Source organism: Martes martes (assembly GCF_963455335.1).
Source record: "Martes martes genome assembly, chromosome: 4".
Lineage (NCBI taxonomy): Eukaryota > Metazoa > Chordata > Mammalia > Carnivora > Mustelidae > Martes > Martes martes.
In genome coordinates this window covers 33,295,978-33,320,600 of record NC_137891.1, presented here as the reverse complement: position 1 = coordinate 33,320,600, position 24,623 = coordinate 33,295,978, and the positions used below count along the sequence as shown (strand labels likewise).

Genomic DNA, 24,623 nt, shown 5'->3' with positions numbered 1-24,623 from the left:
TCTGTTCTTCGCACAGACCTTGAAAATGCAATCAAAGGGATCTCACTTTGTATACTGGAGGCAATCCTGAAAAACATGCTATTACGTATTAAGAGATTAAACCTGTCCTCCTATGGCTTTATATTGTTCTTTAGAATGAGGTGCCTACAAAAATACTCATGACAAGCCTAACACAAGCAAGGAAGGGATCCCCACATTTGTCTCAAGTGGCTTTGGTGACACAGAATCCTATAGCTATTTCCTTCTCCAGAATGGATCTATCAACCAGGTGACGAATCCTCGTTCTGCATCTAAAGTGCCCTCACACTCACATACTCCACCAGTTTCGTCCCTATTTTGTTCAGATTTCTCACTCGTTTCATCTCTATCAACTCAGGAACTCAGCAGGAACTCCTTCTTTTCCTCCCTTATTTAAAAATTAATAAATATGCATTGAATGCCCATCAATTCCCAGGTGCACTCTGCTAGATGCTGGGAAAATGATAGTGACCCAGACGGGTCATGCTCTGAATGAGCACTCAGTCTCCTGGAGGAGACAGACGCCTAAAGCCGTGATTACAGCGCAATAAGACAGGTGCGATGATGGGGCATAGGCCGGGCCCTGGTAAAGAGGAACACGACCTAACGTGACCTCCCGTGTTGGATCTGGGAACGCCTCGGAGAAGGGCTGGTATTTAAGCCGAATAGGAAAGGATGATGGGAACTGGCTTTTCTGTAAGAAAGAAATTTAATGATTTCAGAGGTTTCAGCCATTTGATTGCAGAGTTTCTATGGTCAGCCAAAGCAGGGGAGAATACTAATAAAATATTTTAAGGTATCTATTACCTGACAAAAAAAAAAAAAAAAGACCTGTGAGTCTTCTTTAGGTGTAGTTCACTGTCCTTTCTTCTTTGTGTTCAGAACCAGTGATCATGGAGCGAACTGGATTCCTATCGCCCTTGGTCAAAGGTGCAGGTGCGTTCCTGATCTAAGGGAGTAAGCCAGGGGCAAGTGCATCTGTAATGTGAGCATAATTGCCCTGATTTTCCTCCATGTTTTAAAAATTCTTCTTGACCTAGTTACCTAGGGGAAGACATGGAAGCCCAGCTTCTCTGTGGACACAGAAGGATCATGGGACAGACCCGGAAGCACAGGAGAGGGAAGGTTTCACTGCAGCACCTTCCAGCCATGTTGGTTCCCTTCAATTTCCCCAAGTCCTGCACTCATCTGGGTGACTGGATAATTTGCCTTGGACATAATCTAAGGTTGAGTATCCAGTTTAATTACATGAGGTTTGCTCAGGGACCCACTTTCTGGAAGTTGCTGAAACAGATGTCACATACGAAATTACGCTTTTGAATCAAAACCAACCTCCCCAGAGTCCCAATCCTACAAGTTAGAGGAAGATATACATAACCCAGAAAATGGGATATAAAGTGAAGATCTGAATGTTTATTAATGATAATTGGATGTAAAACCACAGAGTTCGCTGTTTTAAACAAATGTAAAAAACCCTTAAACAAGAAAGTGATTTTTTAAATTTCAAAGTAAGAGATCCAGCACAAGCGAGGATGACATTTTAAAGTATCATCAATGGATTTTCACCTCGACTTCCCATCACAGTAATACTCATTTATATCTTCAGTCTTACGCAGCAACAAAGTCACGGTGAGAAAGACAGCAATTGCTTCTGAAAGGAAATCAAAGAGGCCTGGAGCGATTATTTTTTCAAAAGGATCTTGGGGAGTTGAAATAAGGCCTGCTTCTCCACGGGCTGACAATGCTCAACAGTGATGGGAACAGCAGAATCCTTTTCACTGATTTCACCTTTGAACAGAATAAAAGGAACTCAGTGTAACACTCTCCCTCACGAAGAGATGCAGAACTCAAGCCTCACCCCCAAGAAATGCTATCATCAAAGAAAACACTAATCCGGACCCTATAAATTCTGTTAATAGCATGTTGGAGCATTCATTAAAACGTCTCCTTCTTGCTAATCTTCCTCTGAATTCTTTTTAATTTATTTTTATTTTTTTCTTCCTCTGAATTTTTTTTTAATATATGCCTCCCAGTCCTTTTTTTTTTTTTTAAATATTTTATTTATTTACTTGACAGACAGAGATCACAAGGAGGCAGAGAGGCAGGCAGAGAGAGAGGGAAGCAGGTTCCCTGACGAGCAGAGAGCCCGATGCAGGCCTCGATCGCAGGACCCTGGGATCATGACCTGAGCCGAAGGCAGAGGCTTAACCCACTGAGCCACCCAGGCGCCCCCTTCCTCTGAATTTTTAACATAACCTTCCTGGATTGGAAAAAGGACTCCAACAGTAGAAATGACAAACAAACAAACAAACAAACAAAAACAAACCTTGAAACTTTTGGCCGCCTAGCATGGTTAAAGGCAACATTCCATAATAAAGAGAACACAGTACAGTCACAACACCTCACTTTTCAAGTCACGGGGTTTAGGGAAGCTTCGGTTGTCCTAATGTGAAAACGTGCAACTACTAGGTGGGTGTGTGTAAAACTAGTCCTTTGGGGGGCGCCTGGGTGGCTCAGTGGGTTAAGCCTCTGACTTCTGCTGGGGTCATGATCTTGGGGTCCTGGGATGGAGCCCAATATTGGGCTCTCTGCTCTGTGGGGAGCCTGCTTCCCCCTCCCCCTCTGCCTGCCTCTCTGCCTACGTGTGATCTCTCTCCTCTCTCTGTCAAATAAATAAATGAAATCTTAAAAAACAAAAACAAAAACAAAAACTAGTCCTTTGGCAGTGTCCCTAATTAACACAAACACCTACCCCTGTTCATTATGTCAACCCCTTGTGTAAGTAAGCGTTTTGCAGACTGCTATGTGTTGAAACATTTGAAAACATCATGAAATTTTAAGAATTTAGAGTTTAGTGACATTGTAAAACTGGCAAAGCATGTAGATTTCATAAATTCAGTGGTGTTGGCAAAGCCACTCCTGAAAAGACATCTACAGTGCAGGACCAGAAAATAACTGATTAAAAAAAAAAAAAAAGGGAAGGAAGGGAGGGAGGGAGGGAGGAAGGAAAGAAGGAAGGGAGGAAATTGATAAGAATGATGATAATAGATGCTTAAAAAGAGAAAGATCTGGATGTCAATAGACAAAACTGAGGAAGTACTGAAATATTTTTTCAAAATGACCATATCTACAATATTATTCCAAAAATGAAGTGTACAATCAAGTACATCAAATCTTACCAAATAATTTTCCTGAAAAATTATACCCCCCAAAGCAACATTTGATTAATTTTCTTTCATTCTAAGTTCTGGAACATAAGTTGCATTTACAAGACAAAGATTTATTTTCTCAGATAAAGCCCTAATTGAGTAGTTTATAAATTCTGGCCATGAAATTATAATCTCTGTCTTGAGACGTGTCAAATTCCTCAGTAACAGGTCCCTCGGCATGCTACTGGCCTACTTGCCTCTCGCTCATATTTGATATTTCAAGGCTTTGCTGACTGTTTCCTAACATCTCAGAGAATAAATCTCTAACCAGACCAAGGCCTTCTTCAATCTGGAGGCTCATCTGAGGGTTCTGCGTCAAGAGGTCTTTTATCAGTCTCCCCTTAGCTAACCTGTCCTAGAGACTTAAGTCACTTTGAAGGCTTTGACCTTGGCCTTGGACTCTTCAAAGGCTTATGAAGACAGAGAGGCTGATTTCCTATGTTGTCATGAAGGACGACTTTCTTGGCCCACCATCCCTTACCACAGCACCCAGCTCAGGGAGGGGCCGGTTTCCTGATCCCCGCGAAGGAGTCTTCTTTTGTCTCTGTAGATTTCACTGTGACCACTTCTCCCTTGTAGGGTTCGCGCTCCACGGGAGTAGGTGTGCAAGTCTGAAACAGAACAGTTCATTTTTCTGTTATGGTTTACTGACTTCTGGAATTCAAAGCGGAATGCAGCTCCCTTGATGAAGTGTGAGAGCAAAATTGAACCTTGCAAATTTACATGTCACTTGCCTCCCACTGCTCGCCCTTTCCCAGACATTCTTGGCCACCTCGGAGGTGCTGTGGCCTGCTCTTTGCCCTGTCTGACAAAGGCCCAGGGAGCACTCTCTAGCGATTGTTCTTTTCACTGAAACTTACCGGGGAGCCTCTGTCACATCGTCACGCCCTTCTCATTCTACTCCCACCTTGCAGTCCTCCCGACTTGCTCTCCCACCTTTCCTTCTAGTTTCAGTGAAACGCAAGTGTCCCTAGACTGCTTTGTTGTACCTCTCCTAAGACTCGGAGCCTGTTTTTCAGATTCTAACAATCTGTGTGTGGATTTTCTCATTTTGTCACCTGCTGCTGCATGTCATCGGCCGTCCACACAGTCTCACATCTCTAACTACACCTCTTGGGTGGCCGGCTGAGCAGCCGAACCCAACCAACCCCCCCTCCCCCGCCTTTCCCCCATGGGGCTGGATTTGGCTTGAGTGAATTCAGGGCTTGCTCAGAGTTTAGCAATCTGGACTTTATAAATAATTTGAGTTCACTAGCAGTAACTAAAGCATGCTGTTTGTAAACATGGATACAAATCCACTGACAGGTCAAGAGGCAGCAAGACACAGGGATGAAGGACCTGGGCTCTGACACCAGACTGTCTGGGCACATTACTTATCGCCGTGTTTCTGTTGCCTCGATTTACACCAGGAGTCATAACAGAACCTACTTTATGGGGTAGTTGTGATAGGGTGGCAAATAAGTAAATCATTTAGAATAACGCCTAGCACAGAATAAGCTCTTATAAATGTGTGTGTACCCATAAATATGTACACACACACAAATAACGTTTGTCTTGTTTGGACCACCAAAACGAATACACCGTAGTGATTGGCAACGTGGGCTTGGGCATAGGACACTCTGGCTTTATGGTTCACTAGCTGTAGGAAGCCAGCAAGCTAACAGACCCCCTGAGTCTACTCACTCGTCTAGGAAACGGAGGGCAGGCAAGCCATCTCCTAGATACAAAGCACTGCCTTCCTTCATTCAATATTTATTGAACACAGAGCGCCCCAGATACTCTGCAGGCACAGAGGACAAAACAAAGAATAACACAGAGCCTGTCCCTCCTGCTCTGAGGTTTGAAGTAAAGCGTCGGGAGCACGGGGAGCCCTTGGCGGCTGGGAGGCGCCCCGCCCTCCTCCGCTCAGCAGCCCGGGTCTGACCCTGGACGGGTCTCTGTCCACTTTCTGGGTCTGGTTAGACACTTTGCTGGACTTCCATTTTGGCTCGCTGTCGACTCTGTGCTTTTCTTCACCCTGGACGCTCTTGCTGTCTTGAGGAACATCCACACCGGGAAATGGAGGACCAGCTTCCTACTTCTGCCATCCAGTCCCTGGACCCTGTGGTCACCTGGAGCCAACCACACCTGAAACTTTAAACCCACTTAACACCCCACTCTCTGACCACATTCTCAGGGAGGTCTTCGTGTTTTTTCTTCCCCTGGTTTACTCTCCCAGCCTGACTGTACGATCTGTCATTAAGCCTCGGGTGACCATAGAACTGATGCACACCGGGACACATCTGAGGCTGTTACGGGGACCAAACACAATTAATGGGCATCATCAGAAGCAGCTAAGGAAGCCAGACTCATTTCCGGTGTTGCCTACAAGCCGAGGGGTCTTGCCTTTCTCATTTCCTTTCAGCATAGGCACTCTGCCACACCTGTGGTGTGTTTCAGATCAGTCTCCAGGGACATAAATGGGCAGACCTTTGTGTCACCAGCCATGCTGCCTTGTCCCTCATCAGCCCCACTCTGTCTCCCTCTTCATCCAAAAGTTCCTTTGAAACTCTACTGCTTGTGGTTTTCAGCTCATGTTTTTTCCATCTCTCCCAGACTCCTTCGTGGGAGATGGGGGCTCACAGTGACGCGGGTGCAGTCATCAGGCCCGGGCGCTGCCCCCCTCAGTCAGGCTTGGTCCCCTGGAGGATCCTTCCCCCCACCCCAGTTGCAGCCTCGGGGGTAGCACGTGTCCTTCCCAGGTCCTCCTGCCAGGGCTCTGGCTTTGCCCATGCTGGCACTGCCGCCCTCCCTGGGGCCTAAATATCTCAGATTCCTCTTCTATAACTCAGCCCAAACAATCATCAGTCCAGGAAGTTTTAGCCCTCCCTGACATACCCTCTAACCTGCTCGCCAGTTTTCTCTCATCATCTGCTTACCTGCCCCTCTCTTCCTGTAGATTTGGGCCTAGGGTACCTGCTCTGTTTTTCCATGAGAAATACTACACAGTTGACCACCTTCTATCGAGGGTGTGATGGGAAGGAGTTCCCCTTCCAAGCTTTGTCTCCTCTTTGGGCGGGTTGTCCCAGCCTGGGCTGACTCCGTGTCCCTCACACTCCCTCATGGTGGTTCACCGTTTATCTATTCTCGAGGCTGCACTTCCTCTGGCTGGCGGCCTCCGGCAGGCAGGTCTCAGCTCACCTGGTTGTCTAGGACCCACTTTCTGGCCGCACCTTCACAGCACTCGGAGCCTGGCTGGCCACTCTGGGCACAAGGGCCACCACGTCTCTCTGGCCTGACGGGCCAGTCCGATCTGCCCATGGTCCCACCCTGGACCTGCCTCTGAGGCTCTGGGGAGGCAGGGCACGATTTCCTGCCAGAACCACTCCTGCCTGCACCCCTGCCTCAGGAACACACCTCCCCGCTCTGGGGAGGCTTTGCTGCTCCAAGCGCCACAGCCTTCCTCTTTGACAGACGACTGGACAGGAATCAAAGACAATTTAAGTTCAGGTCCCAAGCCTCCCAGTACTTCTCACCTTTTAGTATCTTCTTACCTTTAGAGGCGGGTTGCATAAACTCTCAATGCTAGACCCACATCTTGTTCATCTTTGTACTGCCTCCTGCCCCTGGCATTGCCCTCGACGTGTATTTCATAACCTCAGTAGATGTTCACCGGGACAAAATGGAAGGCTGACGGCGCTCGTTCTGCAAACCCTCAAGCTGTCGCTGCGTTATGCAGAAGCGGAGGGGCACGTCTGTTTTCTGAGTGGACCTGACCTACAACTCCTGTGACTTCTCTCCAGTGACAACGACAAGTCTCCCCCTAAAGTGTGAACTGCCCAGTCCTGACACGGCCCCCAGCATCTGGGGAGACCGGTGTGTTGTGCTCATGGGCTATCCTAAGTGGTTGGGGCCGAAGTAAAGCGGGCTTCGTGCCCTAGGATCCCAGATGACTACAGTGCTTCACGTGGACTCCATCTCGAGTGTCCCAGCTAAACCCATGCCTAACTCTCAGAGAACATTTCTGGAAGAGCAGGACGACCAAGAAGCGGAGGGCTCTGGGCTGAACAAAGACAGCAGGTCTCTTCCCGGCTTGCCTTCTCTTCTCCATGTTCTCCTGGTTTTCTTCCGACCTCACTGGGCGGCTTTCTCAGGCTCCTTTCCTGGCTCCTCTGCTCCTCGGCCTCCGGAAGCTGGCAGCCCCCGAGCTCCATCTCAAGTCCCCTTTCTTCTCTGCCTACAGTGTCCTTGGCAGCCCCACATTTATGGTTTCAAATTTACAAGCCACAATTCCCAAATTTTAGGTCCAGCTCTGATCTCTTCCAATCTCCAGACTCCTTTATTCCAGTGGCTAACTGACCTCATCACACGGAGACGTAGTAAGTGTCTCCAACAGACCCGAAAGTTCAGCGCCGCAAACTGGGAGACACGGAGAGTGGAACGCAGGGATGCTAGCTTTTCTGAGACCAAGAAGACCGACAGAGAAGAATCTGGGGCCGCAAAGGAAGTTCTGATACCAACCCACCCATGGAGGCTAAGAAATAAAATAGCAATAAAAACAGAACTTCCAGATTCCAAACAGCAGACACTGGCCCAACACTACAGAGTCCAAACGAGCAGCGAATGAAATCCATGCCTGTCTGGTGAGCTCAGAGGCAACCAACACACACGGAACTGAGCTCTTCAGGAACGGTGAACACCCCCCCCCCCCCGCCATGAGTAAGCCCTAGGTTCAACGGAGGTGATCCATAACAGGGAAACCTCGCATTTCGGTAATATTTTGCAATCCACCAAATGTTTCCATTTAACCTCCAACACATCTGCTGAGTTATTTCTCAAGGACCATGTGACAAAGCTGGGTCCTCTCATTTCAGGGATGGTTCCTCGGGTGAGTTTGCCACTGTGAGGATAAATGAACCCCACGTACAGGAGGGGAGGTTGGTGGGGGGACATCCTGAGCATGGGGGCAGGTGGCCATGTGCGTGACTGGGGATTAAATGTCGTGATCGGTATGCTGCAGCAGAAGAGGGTAAAAGGATTCACTTCGAAGGTAGGAAAATCTGGGTCTGACTTCTAATGTGACCACTGAGTCACTACGTGACCTCCTTAAGCCTCGATTTCTTACTTTATGAGATTGGGGAACCACTCCTTGCCTCAGAAGGTTGCGGTAAGGATTAAGCTGGGCCGGGCACATGATTGGTTATCAATAAATATTTACTGCATGAATGCTGAGTTGCTAAAGCCCAAAGGGAGAGTACTTAGAGAGTCACTGTGTACAGTGGTATGCTGGGACACAGGGTCCCCGTGTACAGTGCTATGCTGGGACACCAGGTCCCTGTGTACTGGTCAATGTTACCAAGCATCTCTGCCTTCCCTTTTCTCACCACCCCAAAAGCCCTGGTTTGTACCACTTGCCTATTTCTGGGGTGCCCGTACTCCCACCACAGTGGATTTCAAGCTACTCATGTGACCTCACAGAATGAGGAGTTGGGAGGAGGCACACACACAGGTGTCTCTCGGGAGCCACAAGGAGCTGACTCCCCCAGAGGTCTCCCCTCTTAGAATCATTAGCCGCCAGTCTGAGGAAATCAGGATACATGGCAGTCACTGGCATGTCTTAAATTATTTTCTCCGAGCTCCCACATTGAGAAAGACACTGACAAACTGTTACCTCAGAAGTGGAGAACACTCATTTCAAGGACCCGATCAGTCATCCCTTCCATTGTGTCTTATCTAAAAGGCAAATTATGCTTATTGTTGCAAAGCTTTAAAAGTTTTTTAAAAGCTTTGGCAGCCACGCTCTGAAACCAGGCCCTACTATTCTTGTTTCTCTATAAAATGCAATGTGACCCTGATGTCCCAGAATAGACTGGGTTGCTTAATACTGAAAAAGAGAGAAAAAGAGATGACTTAAAGAGCTGGTGAGAACTACAAGTTTAAACACAAAAATTCTAAAAAAAAAGAATCCATTTGAATCTCAAGAGCTATATTTTTGGGGGTAAAGAATTAACAGTGTGTAAGTTGATTTTGTTTTTTCAAGATGCTCCTGAATATGTAAGTTGCTGTTACTTTTTTTTTTCTTCTCCTTCCTTCATTTCCCCCCCAACTCTCCCTTAAGTGCCTTTTTATAAAAAATTAAAATACATATTTTATTATGTTTATCAGATAGTTTGATGCTTCATCTTCCGATTTAAATTTTTTCCCTTAAGGGTCAGCTGCTTACATGTTAAAATAAATAAAACGACAATTCCCTAAAGCTGTCAAATTGGTTAAAAATGCTGTTTCCATTGAAATCCCTCACTATATCTAATAACAGTGATAGCTGCATGGTATGATGATGGTAAGTTTTATTAAGTAATAAAATTATGGGCAAGAATCAGGCTCACAGACAACTCCACTGTTTGGGCAGAGTCAGGGGGCAATCTTCTGGGTAACTTGATTTAAATTTCTTTCGATGACCTCTGAAACTACAGTCTTTGCTCCTTCCACTTGCAGTCTGTTTGTCAAATTCCTACTATATACCAAGTGCTGGGCATGAAAGTGTGAGATGCTGTCGTCAAGACACCAATGCTCCAGCCAGATCAGCCGAGTTCTGGAGCAGGGGATGTGTCTCTACCACCTGTTCTTTGGGAGTCCAGAACGATAAGTGATTAATTTTCCTGGGCTGGATAACAAGTGAACGGGAGACATGGTATGGGTTGTTTCTGCTTGCCTTCAAACTCTTAGCCCCACTCCTACAATAACCTGAATGTTTTAAGTGAAAATCAAAGCAAGAGCTCTAATGACCTAATGTGAGTTTAAAATCTGAATGCCTAACAACTCCCTTTCTTAACCTTAGTGTGATATTTTTCTTCTATTAAAATTATCTTTGTTTAATGGAGAGAAAAAAAATGTTTGAGATGGTTCCAGGCAACCTCCAAACCTCATTTTATCCATTTTATTTGATATTTTTCCCACACCAGCAGTTTGCAAAATAATGAATTTCCCTATGCTTTGAATTTCACAATCATTTTCTTCTCTTTTCTTGCTCTATGGAGGTCCCATGATACGGTGAGAGTCAGAAACCATATTACAAATCCTGGCTCTAATGTTTACTTACAGCTTATCCCAGGGAAAGTTATTTAATCTTGCTGAGACTCGGCTTTCTATTCTGTAAAATGAGGAAGATAATATCTACCATGTGGCTTGTGATGCAGATTAAGTAAAATAATGAATAGGAACTACCTGGGACCGCGCCTGGCAGAACAGAACAACACATGACAATAATGATAACAACTATCACTCACTGTTATTGCAAAAAAACCAATAATGCACCTGGATGCTTTAAAAGCTGCTCGTGTCAGAAGAAAATACTAAGAAACCAAAATAACTCACAAAATTGATAGTGAACTCTTGAAAAAAGAAGTTGACATGAATTTTGCCAACAAAACATAAAATGATCATTTGGAAAGGAGAATTGATGGAGCTGGTCATTTGGTGGGATCTCCGCTGCCTCAAACATTTTCTCTACAAGAGGAAGACGTTGGTGAGGTCAGCCACTTAAATACAGTCTGTCAGGCATCCCGTTAGTCTAGTGTCCCTGCTGGTGAGCAACGGGAACTGACGCGAGGAGCCGCCCCTTCTTTTTTTTTTTTTTTTTTTTTTAAGATTTTATTTATTTATTTGACAGAGAGAGATCATAAGCAGGCAGAGAGAGAGGGGGAAGCAGGCTTTCCGCTGAGCAGAGAGCCCGATGCGGGGCTCGATCCCAGGACTCTGAGATCATGACCTGAGCTGAAGGCAGAGGCTTTAACCCACTGAGCCACCCAGGTGCCCTGGAGCCACCCCTTCCTGAACCCACTTCAAGGGTCACCTAACCTATCACTCAGTTCTGTTGATTCTCCCTCCTTACGCACTCTTTCAGCTCATCCCTTATGTTACTCCCGCGGTTTCAGGAGTGAATTTGCTGCTAGCAATGCCTCCAATTCAGATTAAATATTTTTTGAGAGACTCTTGTTTTTCACACCGAATGCCGAATCATTTATCTCCTATGAACTCATTTAACTCAGTCTTTATGACCTACAATATCCTTTACTGCTCATGTATACAGTTTTTGGAGTCAAATAACCAGAGTTTATGTTTTGGCTCTGCTGTGTACTAGCTGTGTGACCTGCGTCAGTGTCTTAATTTCTCGAAGCTTGTTTTCTAATGTTTAAAGGGGGCAAAATAATACTTCTCTCCTTCACAGAGCTGTTACAGTGACAGCACCCAGGCCCTGATTTGCATCCAGTTAGCAGTCGGTAAATGTCAGTAGTGCTGTTATCTATCACATAAATGGTCAGAAACATAGGATTCTTCTAGTTACTATCTACCTTTCCCCTGTCAGTGTCAACATTTACAAATTAACCCTAACAAAATGAACTGTAATCTTAAACATTTTGGCTGAAATATATAAAATTACAGCACCCTGAGACTTTAAAACATTCTAGAGAGCTTGTCAATTTAATCAAAGCTTTAGAAGAGTTCAAAACAACAACAACCAGGATGAATCTTGTATAATGGACTCTGAGAATCCACAAGTAAAAATTTCTCACAAGGGATAAGAGGAAAAACCAGAAAGACTACAAGATCCAAATGGAATGCACTGAAAAACAGCCAGAGGACTTTGGAAAAATAGAAGTATATTTTAAAACAGAAAGAAGAGAGAGAAGCCTTAGAACTAATCCAAGTGTTCTAAATTCTATTGTCTCTATGGCCCGATGAGGAACATGGTGAGTGAAGCCTGCTGAGTAAAAATCAGAAAGGCAGCCTCGGAAGGTCTCGGCCTATTGTCCCCATGTGGGCTTAAGGGCACAGGCTGCCTCCTCCCACCCCCAATCCAGCAATTTATATGGCTTTAATCCGAAATTTTTTGACAAGTCAGTGTATTAGTAAGATGAATTTTCAAAATGCAGTGTAAAGTAAATAAAGGTGTGAAAGACCAAGATAAAGAACAAATATCTCTTTTATAATAACAGATTTATTACAAACAAAGTCTTGGGGGAACTTTATGATGGATTTAGTCATCAAAAGAGGAGAGCAAAAAGACAAAACTAGCACCTGACTCCTACTACGGCCGTTCCATTTAAAACTCTCATTTGAGTCCTACAGTTTGTTAAGAAGGAAATGCTGTCGTTCTCCAGATGAATCAGCTGAGCCCCAGGAGGAGAGATCTTACTCTTGGCCACACAGCTAGGACACGGAAGGGCAAGGTAGAGTTCATATTTAGATCTACCTGAATCCCAAACTCCACCAATGCTCTCATGCCATTAGAATGAACCTTCAGACATTCAACTATAAGGAGCAGAATTTTTCAAGGAGACATTCATTGCTAAGCTCTGAGCTCTACCTCTCTTTCTGCACGGAGACCACACCTCCTATAGCTGTTCGCAGACAATGACAGCATGCTCTGTAGCTGGCTGACTGGAGACTTGGCTCAAGGGCTGCCCCAAGGCCCTGGTCAGTCTGTCTTAGACTGTACGGCAGACCAGGAGGCTTCTACTCCTTTCTCTCTCTCTCCTTCACCAGGGGAGACTTGACTTGCCATCTGTAGGCTCTCCCAGCCTTTTCTGGCTCCCTCCCATCTTTTCACACAGGTGTTTCCCCTAGTGAAAACATAAGTGTCTGCTTCCCAGAGAACACTGACTAACCCAATGGCCAAACGTCCCAAGGGATCCTGAAATTTGCCTGGGGAAACCTGACTTGGTCATGAGGAAACCCTCAAAAGACACACCAATTGCAAAGGAAAACACATCCATCCAATAACGACTCCTTCTTTGAAAACTGGTATTTTTCTGAAACCTCCCCTATCAATCTTTACATCCCAAGAATGCGTTAAACCTAGCATACGTGACAACATCCCCAACAGCCAGGAACAGGTGACAGTCCAGCCCCTGGTAACAGCCCACTTCTGCACAACTCACCTGGTCCCGCTGTTTGATCCGTTTGTAAACATACTCAGCAAATGGTTTTCGAGGAATAAACTTCCCATCTCCCGCCGAGACACTGAAAACTCCAGCTTCATACACCACTTTGCCTCTGGAAATAGTCACAAGGGGCACCCCGTGGCAAACCATGCCCTCGAAGATGTTGAAGTTAACAGCCTGATGATGGGTTTTTGCCGAAATAGTCCTGTTTGTAAAAACAAAACCCCCCACCCCAGGTCATCACCAGCTCATCTGACAAATATAAGATACTAAAAGAACGACTTTAGAAGAAAATTCAGCAACTCTATTAGGCCATATTAAGCTTTATCATTTGAACAAGCGACTTTAAGAATAGAACATAGCATTAACATTTCATTACAAAGTAATTACATTTTCTGAGAAAAAAACCCAATAGATCACTTCTTATGATGATTAATGAGGATGAAGTGGGTGAAAGGAAGGTATTGCCTTTCACGTTTAGATTTTTAAATTAATTTTTACAACATGTATGAGTCTGATGAGCACACTGACCCAGTACCCAGCTCTACAGAATTTTTTCTTTTTTTTCAGATGCATGCCAGCCTTCTTCATTACCTCTGCCCAAATCCCAAATTTCTGTCCCTCCGTTCCCAGAGGGATTTCCTAATTGGTAGTTATCAAATTGAATTTGGTTGTTATCAAGGAAAATTGTATCTTGAATTTCTTGTCTGCAGCAAAACTGGAAGTTTGAGGATAATAAAATAACAAAATACTTAGAATACAATCCCTTAGCAGGCTCTAGGTCACCCATTTGCATATTAATCATCCTTCTCAGCAGTTTATCTGCATATTAATCATCCTTCCCAGCAGTTTATCTGCATATTAATCATCCTTCCCAGCAGTTCATCAATACTTTCAATCTTATACAATATGATTGATGACTTCCAGGCTAGGTACTTGGAAATGTTGGATGTCTTCTTGCTCTAAATCTCATTTAATGGAAAGGGGTGGGGAGGAAGTGATCGGGCAGCAGTGGATAATATGAGCATAATCTGAATTCTGGTAGAAGTTCCTATAAGCCCTTTCTAGAATGGTTTTGCTGAAAACCCCAAGGCTGAGTCTGAGTCAAAGGAACAGCTGCCCAAAGCTCCTTCCACCCTGAGCTGGAAGGACGGAGCTGGGAGATGCAGAGCTTTTGTGCGCTGCCATTCTAGAAATGAACGAGACAATGCTGGCCTGGATCTTGGAGTCCTACACCAAACTACCTACTTGGTTCCAATCCTCAAGTGTCCAAACAGAATTCTTGATTTTTAATGCCTCCCGTAACTCCCCCCACTTGAATTTGTTCCTCCCTTGAGTTCCCCAACTCAACAAATGAGTTCCCAAACTCCCTTGAGTTCTCCAACTCCCTCTCTACTTTTCCACGCCCCCATCAAGTTATCATCAAGACTGTTAGTTCTATCTCAAAAAAAAAAATTGTTATTATAATGAATCCCAAACCTGCCCATTTCTGTTGCCCTCCATCATTCCCACCCAAGTCCATGCCACCATCGTCTGTCATCTGAGTGAGCCCAATACCTCTTACTGGCCTCTTTGTTTCCCCTCTTACCTTCCTACGCTTCTCACCATGGTCCACAAAGAGAGGCCTTAGGAACCAACTTAATGATACAAAGAAAAGTTGTAAAGGAGCACCTGAGTGGTGCAGTGGGTTAAGTGTTGGACTCTTGGTTTTGGCTCAGGTCATGATCTCAGGATCATGAGATCCAGCCCTGTGTCGGGCTCCATGCTCAAGAGTCTGCTTGAGACTCTCTCTCCCTCCCTCAGGACCCCTGTGCCACCTCGAAAAAATAAATCTTAAAAAAAAAAAAAAAGCAAAAACTAAACAAAGAAAAGTTGAAAAGATCAAATGAATCAGAGGTAGATACAAATACAGCAACAATAATTCCAAAGACTAAGGAGGAGGAAAGGCTACTGATCAAATAGTAAGTAACGTCACTAAAGTAGGAAAATGAATAAAATATTTAAAGGGTTTCTAGGAGTGGAATGAGTTATGATGACCTATGAGTTGGTGACGAGAGGTACACACTTGGAGAAAATAAGCCTAGGGAAAAATATACAGGAGCTTCAGACCCACAGGTTAAAGTGACTTTCTATGACCACCCTGGTCTCTGATACTTCCGTAGTCTGGGCTGCTGCTTTCCTACCTATCACAGTTACACTGACGGCAGAAACCCCTGGGCTCATTACGTAAAATGTGACATAAACACGACTGGGCCAGTGCATCAGTAAGGCCTCCAGATAGAGAACGCAAAATGCATAAAAATTCATGCTTAGGTGGTTACTAGATACAAGAGGCAACGAAGGGCAAACCCTCAATCATAAAATTCTATTTTTTCCTGATGGGAAGTTAAGAATTACTGACGCTCTTAGGGAAATGATCTAAGAGAAGAAATAAGTTCCATACACCAAGACCGTCACCATGGTATTGCTTAAGCTACTGTTCACTGGGATATCGGGCACCTGTGAAAGACTAGAATTCCCGAATATGCTGGGGAAGCAAAGAAAATGAAAATTGCGTAACAATACATGGGAAAACATTACATACAACGTATGTATATTATATCCACAGGGAAAATACATATGCGGGCTGACAAAGACAAAAGGAAGGATACACAGCAAAGTTGTTGTGGGCTAGGAATAAACCGATACGCAACAAGACCCAAATAAGAAAGCTAAAGATCTGTGACAGCAAAACGTCAAATCAGATTTCTCTGCCTCAGCCAAATAGAGGTCATGACCTTGACTTTCTCCGCCTTGGGGCTGCAGGAGAGAGAAGACAATTAGGCAACATCTAAGTGACTCTTTATAATAAGGCGTTATGTAAATGAGGTCCAATTAGCACAAAATGTAAATTCTAGGCAGTATAGCAGCAGCAAAAAGAACGTGCGTGCACTTTCCCCGTTGGGAGGTGTCAGACACGGCGCCTCTCCCACCCTTGCCTTCTAGCCCCAGCTGCAATCCTCCAGGTCTGTAGAAGCTTCCCCACTTCTGGATCTTGGAACATTCACACTTCTGGATCTTGGTGCATGCGGTTCTCTTCACTCCAATCCTTCCTCGCTGCTCACATCCACCTTCCCTAAGCCCCATTCAAGAGTCCTGGGGCCTCCTATATGACATCTCAATAAAGCTGGGGGAAAAAGAGAATCCTGGCGCTGAGAAGCTGAACCCGATGGCCCTCTTTCTTCTGTGGTTTAGCACCATCTGGATGCTAAGTCAGCTAACGATCTCCTGATAAGTCCTTCTTTTCCTACTGGGTGCACACATTAAGACTGAGGCCCCGTTGTTTCACCCCCGGCACACAGTAGGTGCTTAATAAATATGTAGGAAATGAACAAAGAGTATTGCGTGATTTTCCTCCTGTATGTTTTATTTCCTGCCTCCCCTGTCCTCTAGGACGTGACCGTGTTTTAGAAATTAAATTAAATTAAAGGAGAGGTAAACATCTAATCTAATCCCAGAGTTCTGTCACATACCTAACACTTCTGGAGAGCTATACAAGCTCATTACTAATACAGACACAAAGAAATAAATAAAAGAAATTGTTATAATTACCATTCTTCATTGTATCTTATAAGTTATAGGAAAAGCTTGTTCATCAATGCCTAGCGATAGTTAACAATGACGATATGACCAACACTAACGAGTACGTAGGTAAGTATTATCACCCGTGTGCCCACTGATGCTGCTGAAATAGAGCTGTGTGAAGGCTCTGTGTGTGCCCAAGGATCACACAGTCTGATAATGAACGGACCTCTGACAGGTCAGAGTAACTTTCCCTTGAGAACGCTGGTCTATTTGTAACCCTGCCATAAGAAGATAAAAAAAAATAATTGTGGTACATTTTGATATGTAATTGTTTTAAAGAAACACAGAATGCAATATCATCACGAGATTCCTAAAATTGCTATAAAATGTATTTAAAATCTATTCATTACTAGTGCCGTGTGGGATATGTGGTCCATTAATGGAATGAACACAAGTTCAAAGTCACACAATTGCCTTTGTATGGATACCCGTTGTTCCTTTGAACACGCACCCTTGAAGGCAGAGGCCTTCTGTTAAGGCAAGAGCCAAGAGCATGGTTTTCCTACCCTCCTCTGCAGCTGGGGCCCAGTGATGGGAGCTGGTCTCCTCCAAAATAGTGCCTTCTCCCTGGCCTTTGCACGGTAAGCTGGCGACTCGGGACTCAGGTGTCACAGGAATCCATGTTGGTGGGGATGGAGACAGATAAATTTTGCTTTTAGGGCCGGCTGTCACAGATTAGCAGGAGGGTCCAACCTTGCTTCCGTGGTCACTGTGCCCAGGGACTGCACTGCGGCTCCCGCTGCCCTGTGCTAGGCCGAGGGCATTGGTCCCGGCTGTAGAGCCTCTCAGCCTGGTCCTCTGGTCCTTCTGGAGATTCTCTGAGCCTTTCAGTGTCCTTTAACACGTTCCCCTTTTATTGAACGTCTCTTGGTTGCCGCTGAGAACCCTACCTGATTCATCTTTTTCTCTCAATATTTGCAGTGTGTCTCTGGGACATTTAGAAAAGTCTTTTGTGATAATCTCAAAAGTCTAAAATTGAGGCCTTTCTTGAGCATGAAGCCTGAGGCCAACCGCCCCTCAGGCCTGTGCCAGTGCCAGTGCCAGGTCCTGAGCAGAGCGAAGCGTTAAACACTATCTCTTCGGTCCCTGGCTTAGGCCACTGTCAAGCAGGACATAGGACTGGACCCGTCCTTCTCAGAACTTCATGGAAAAATAATGAAACATCCCCCAGGTTTTCCTAAGTTACTCACAGGGGCTCCCTCGGATGCAGCCCAGGCCCAGGTATGAAAGACGAGGTCAGACTCATATAACGCCCCTGCAGAACCGGTGAGCCCCCACGTCCCCTGGTGAGCTCACGGTGCCCTTGAACACTGAGAGACCATGTCGGAAGAAAGCAAGAACGCTCATACCCAGACTCTGACTAAAAGAGAGACGGAGTCAACACCCTCATACGTGATCACTGTAAGGCTCAGCAAGCCCCTGAGATACACGGGAGCAGGAGTCATGGACACCTGCAGTGCATCTTGGTTCTGAGACGGGCCACACACACAGGTCCATCCTGAGAAATGCAGGGCAGCGAGCACTGGAGTTTGGTCCCTTGGCTTTCATTCGCCCTTCCTCTGGTGTCAGCAACCCCCATTTTTCTTGAAGACCTTTCTCTCCCCCACTGGAGAGAATTCGGTAAGACAGTTAGGCATGGTGCCCTTTCTTACCTAGCCAAGGGCTAAGCAATTGCCTTTTGTTTCCCAGCAATGTGAATCATTGGCAGAGTGGGAAAAAAAAAAAATTAAAAGTGATTGGCAGGTGCATTCCTGAGTGCAAACCATCTCCTGCGGCAAGCTACCCAGGGCTCCGCCCTTTCCAAGCCTGTAGCACTGGCTGCTCCTTTGGTCCGTGAGCTCCCCAAGGCCATCCCACAGGGTGAGTTTTTGCTTAAGGGCGAGCAAGTTGGTTGCTCTGGTTTGGAGCCCAAGACCCTGACTGATAAAGACTTTGTCCCTTAGAGAGTAATTCCCCTAATGAAGAGCCCGTGGATAGTAACTCTGAGGTGAAGTTCAAAAGGTCTGTGATTCAAAAGGGACCTAGAAGCTATGTTCGATCAAATGTGTCTGGAGAACAGACGCAAAGGGTTGGGGGTGGGGGGCGGCGATGCCCTGATTCCAGCTGTAAGCCAGACCCAAGAGCTGCGAGATTCGTCACCGAATCTTTTTCAAGTTTAACAGTATGCAAGCTAGCTCAGGAGAGTAGCATTTTGAGAGAGCTCTTGTCTCTAATGACAAATGATGGATTGGATGGCTTGGATGGAGAAGCTGTTGGCCTGATTGGGGCGGGGTGGGGGGGGGCGGAGGCAGGAGAGAGGTGGTGACAGGAAGGGCAGGAATGATGAAAGCCTTCCCAGGGGCGAAGGGAGGCTGGTGTTCCTGGACTGCCTCTTCATTAGCAGATCCGCAGGAAGGGGTTCTCAGTGGTCACTCTGCCCCAGGGGAGAGCTGCTCTTTGTCAAACTTGCTTTGAACCTGTATCAAAGGGCGCGTCTCTCTGCAGCCAGGGCGTCAAGGTTGTCTTCCCAAGTCGAGTCCCAGTTACACACATCTCTAAGGCTCAAGCTGAGAGGGCAGCAGGAGCCCTGAGGATAATATTAAGCTCGTTTCCAAGTCAGTCAATGACTTTGATACCACTCACATCACAGCTGCAGAGAAACATTCTGTCCCTTTGCAAATAGCTTTCTATCAAAGAGCGGTGCTCTCTTCTAGATGAGAAAGTCACCGAAGCGAAGCCTGCAGGAGACCGCAACACCGCCTCCAAGCATTAGGGGAGAGCACCGGTGGGCAGCAAGAGGATTTCTGAGAGCCACGTGCATCTTCTCGGCCCCAGAGAAACGACTTGTTATGGGATTTAGTTCTATTTTCTCCAGCTCGGCCACTTTGTCCATGGCACGGGCGGATTCTGAATCGGGTTGCCAGGAGAACCCAAAAAAGTTTTTAAAAATCATGTCATGTCTCTTAGTGGCTTCTTTAAAACTCGACCTCATCTCTCTGCATGGGGGTTATAGGACACCTTATCTACTCACAGGAAAAAATATTAATCATCATTCCGTGGAGTAGGGGCCGTCCTTATTCCCATGCAATAAATGAGGATGGGACACAAAGAGGTTTATAACTCACCCTCCATTGCACGGTTCCTGTAGGTCAGGGGATATCAGAGGCTGGGGTCAGAAACCCTGGACAAGGCTGCCCTTGAACGTTCCATGGGAAGCCACCTAGACAGCATTCGGTCCACGAAAGCATTCTTCATCAACCAGAAGACAAATGGGAAGCAGCTCATTCCACGCTTCTTGATGTTTCTGAGTTTGTTTTCTATCTAGCAGCAAGGGATTTAGTGTGCTCTTACAAATTTCCTAAACCAAAACTGACCAGTCATTCTCAATGTGATCACGATGGAAGATATTTTTTTTTTTCGAACATGGGTTCCAACTGTCTATTTCAAACTACCTCTTCTGTCAATTTCTGGGAGCTGACAAGTCCTATAAATGGGGGGCACAGCAGCCACATCTCTGGCAATGCTAAGTGGTGCTACTTCAAGTGCATTGTCATTATTAAGCAAAATTGCTGCTCACTGCACCCATCAATCTTCTACCCTCTCTTCAGACTTTTCAACCTGCCTCCCACAGAAGAGAAAATGGGAATTGCTTCAGCCACGTTATTAAATCTAAATTGGACAATAACTTGGAACTCTATTGGTGCTCAGTGCATGATGAGACATTTAATGCACGTTCATAAAAACGCTCCCCAACATTGACTTAAAGAAATAAACGGATCAGGTACAGCCCTCCTATTTTGTCCTTGAAGTTATATCATAAAGGTCACGATTGGTGGTGTCGATCATGGTCAGAGAAAGTGAACATAATGACTTGACCTTGGAAGCAAGTATCACTCCTTCACCTCCCACGCCTCCCACAAGCCTGAGCAAATAGAAGGCATTATATATACATATTTGCTTCTCTGAAAATAACTTATTAGTAAATGTCTGCGTTATTACTTAACATAAATATTTCATGTTCCTAGACTAGTTTTCAGAAAGTGGGGAACTAAAAATAATTTAGTGTCTTAAAGGAACAGGAACTGAATGTGAATCAGCAAAACTGGCCTGATTCTAGGATGTATGTCTTAGGAATATTGAACAGGTGAGTGTGTGTAGGTGAGGAACGGTTATTAGCTTGTACCAGGCGAGGCTGTCGGCCTAACATATTGGTCAGAGTTAAAAATAACTTTCTGGGGTGGTGTGTGGACTTTATCTTGTAATTACATTTCCTCATGCTGGGAAGTTGCCTTGCCCTTGACTGATGACCTTGTTTGACAGACTATGTAGGGGCGCGACTGCAGCAGAAACAAGATGCCGGTTCTCTATGTAGAAACACACAGGCTAAGAGTCACACAGTACCCTTCCTGACAAGTGAGAGTGCACCAGCTACTTGGGATGGTCAGCTGTAATGTTATATTTTAGGGAGAGAAAGGAATGCCGGGAATATAAAGGGAAGACAGTTAAGTTCTTTAAGGGGATAGAAAAGGGAAGGCTGGGTACCAGAAATGCATGTCTGGGGGACTTCTATACTTACTCTTTTTTTTTTTTTTTTTGAAGGAAGATGACCTAGTTTCCCTCCATCCCTACCGAGGAGAATAAAAAGAGGTAGTAAGCATAAATACTGGCAGATGAAATGTAGTTTGACACTGGAAAATCACTGCTTGACAACTGAGAGGGGTGTCAGTGGAGTGGGGAGGCAAAGGCTGTGGCCAGGTGAGGGAGGGCGGGCTGCGGGGGGACCTGGGTGACGCCCTCAACGCTGCGCTGCAGCGCCCCGGCGAGTCTGAAAGAATTCTTCTTCTTCAACCTGAGGAAGGGAGGCCCGGCCTCCAGAATTCCTGGGAAGGTGATGAGGCAAGCGTAATGTTGCATGATTCTGTTCCCGAGTCCTCTCAATGAGGGGCTCTCAGAAACTCCAAAATCACTAGAAACCTCTTCTCATAATCATAACAAATACTTACGGCTTTTTACTCTGTGATAGTGAAAGGCATGGACAGCACTACCTCCTTCAACCTTCATAGGAAGCCTGGAATATTGCTGTATTATTATTATCATCCCTATTTTGTGGATGAGAAAACTGAGGTTCGAAGAGTTTAAATTGCCTAGGACACACCTTGCTGGTGGCAAAGTCAGATCTTGAACTCAGGTCTGTGAGTTCAAAGGCTTCCCTTTAATGATGAAAAGCAGTTCATTTTCATCACAATGCTGGGTCAACAAGCTCTTTCTGAGAGGATCGATAGATAATTACGCAAAGAACACCGACCAGCGCTGTGCTCCTCTTCTTCTGCCGTGGCTAGCGAGTTTTGCCGAACCCCAAGGGCTCAAGGTTCCTCACTCACCTACCTTTGAACTGATGGAACCACCTGTGATCCAACTGTCTACCTGGAATTTTTTTAGAGTGTTCTAGACTTGAATGGTATTCAGTTGTGAATAACAAAGTAATCTTTTCCATCATTTCTTGATTTACTGCCTAAAGACTGTGCTGTGAACAAACGGAACCAAGAGCCAAGGAAGTACCAAAGGCTTCCTCAGTGCCCGTGCATGAACTGGGGATCCAGAATGTCCATCAGAGGACATCAGCATTCAGTGAGAGGAGTCTTAATCTCCAAAACTTGAAATCAGGGGTTGGAAAACTATATAGCTGGCAGGTCAAATCCGATCTGCAGCCTGTTTTCATAAATAAAGTTTTACTGGAACACAGCCTTGCTTGTTCCTTTGTGTATTCTCTATGGCTGCTCTTGACAGACAGAGATCACAAGTAGGCAGGGAGGCAGGCAGAGAGAGAGAGGAGGAAGCAGGCTCCTCGCTGAGCAGAGAGCCTGATGCGGGGCTCGATCCCAGGATGCAGAGCTCGATCCCAGGACTCTGGGATCATGACCTGAGCTGAAGGCAGAGGCTTTAACCCACTGAGCCACCCAGGTGCCCCTCTATGGCTGCTTTTGTACGACAATGAATTGAATAGTAGCAATGGAGACCCTCAAGCCCATAAAGCCTAAAATACTTACTCTCTTCTCCTTTACAGAAGGAGTTTGCTGACTCCTGCTCCAAATGCCTCCTGTGACAACAACGACAACAACAACAAAATCCCAAAAATAAAACCCCAGGCCCTTGAGAGATTTAGAAGACCTATAACCTTGACTGGGTGTGGCGGGGGGGGGGGTGTTGGGGGGGGGGGAAATAGCTGCAAAAAGAAAAGAACAAAAGGCCAGAAACGAAAGAGAGAGAGAGGAGGAGAAAAACAAAAACAAAGAAATAATAAAAAGAGTGCAAAGAAGGCAAGAAGGATGACCAAAAAGTTGCGGGCACAGGGACAGCACTGCCCTTCCCAGCAGGGTCCAGATTTCCTCACTGCCCACTAAGCATCTGCCATATTCGAGGTACTTCCGTGAGCATGGCCTCACTTAACCTCCCAACAAGCCATACGATGATTTCTGTTGACCAGATGAGGAAGTAGAGACTGAGAAAGGAGTGACATGACTGAGAAGGGGTGAGGCCAGAAATAAGACACAAGCTGGCTGAAACCCCACCCCACCCTCTCCCCACCACACCCCAGGCCAGCAGTGACCACCCCTCCCCCCTGCTCAGAGGAGGAAAGCACTACGTTCTTCACTCATTAAAATTTATCAGAACCCTTGGGATTTTAATAGAAATGATCTCCCTTCCATCTGATTCAGCCATGGCGCACGCGGGCGGTTCACGGACCCTCGGCAGAGAGAGCGCGTCGCAGGCTCTGTCTGAGGGGGAAGCACCGCCCCAGAGTTCCAGTTAGCCATAAGGTCAGACAGTTCAGACGTGACCCAGCCCAAAGGGCACCCGTTTCTAGGAAGCACTGTCGGGTCGCAGGGGTGGGCTCCAGGGGTGACGTCATCACTACAAGGGCATCTCTGCACCCCACGAACGGGAGGATGCTGAGAAGCTGGGGCCGGGCAGCCAGTGGCACGACTGGGCTGCAGCCCACAGCACGCCCCAGGGCAAGCTCAGCCATTAAGGAGGCCGGAACCACTGGCCTCCAGGAGGGCCTGACAAGCTCACCCTACAAACCTGCTGGCTGGAGCACAGTTGACCGTAACCGCTAACCTTCCCAGGGTCAGAGGAGGCACTTGAAGCAAACCGAGGATAAGCCACTTGCCCCAGGTTGCACTGTGCTTCCGAGGAGAGGCCCCATTATGAACCCAGGAGGTCTGACTCCCGACACTCCTCTGCACAGGGAGAGTCCGCTTGCCTCTGTGCTGAAGGGGCCCCTTCCCTCCCTGCCCTTTGGGGACCTGTAAGTTTGCTGTGTTTAAGGGATTAGACAGAAGTCAGCAGGCCTGCTCTGAAGCCTAGCTCGGCTGTGTGATTTGGGGCGAATGACTAACCCCTCTGACCCTCGGTGTCTTTACCTTGAAGCAGATACCCACACTGGAAATGGCATCTATGCCTCAAAGGGTGGAGGGTGGGAATGAAGCAGAAAGCACCAGCCGCTCCCGTGATCTGCGGGCTCCTCTCCAGGTGCAAGCAGACCCCCCCCCCCGCCCCCGCCCCCCCCCCCCCTTCAGCAGATCAGACTCCGGGGCGGGCGTGTGTTCCGTCCTAGGACCAAAGGCAGGTCGGTGCACCATACCGCCCAGGGCAGAGGCAACAAGAACAGGCACCGGGTTCACTCCATCTTGCCCACGGGGCCCAGCTTGTGCTATGGCTCCGCCTGGTCCTCGCTCTTGCCGCTTTACCCCATCTTGCCCTTGAAACCGCCCGCCCTCTGGACTTCAGACTCCAGCCTGAGACACAAAGACCGCAGCCTTGCGGACACCGTGCAGCTCCTACCTTTGTGGGAGGTCAAATTATATAT

The 24,623-nt window shown here is 46.3% G+C and overlaps 1 protein-coding gene across 2 annotated transcripts in view; it reads right to left on the bottom strand.

Moving 5' to 3' along the window:
- DPYS (dihydropyrimidinase) overlaps positions 1-24,623 on the bottom strand; it is an 82,711-nt gene that overhangs the window by 3,884 nt on the left and 54,204 nt on the right. The window contains exons 8-10 of one of the 2 annotated variants that reach the window (XM_080801508.1): positions 13,148-13,355; positions 3,709-3,838; positions 1,412-1,806 (exon numbers count right to left, since the gene is read on the bottom strand). In XM_080801508.1, coding sequence (XP_080657634.1) covers positions 3,722-3,838; positions 13,148-13,355 — 325 coding nt within the window. In that variant the 3' untranslated portion in view covers positions 1,412-1,806; positions 3,709-3,721. Of the gene's footprint in view, positions 1-1,411; positions 1,807-3,708; positions 3,839-13,147; positions 13,356-24,623 lie in introns of those variants that run through there. The other variant, XM_080801509.1, reaches the window with a different exon arrangement.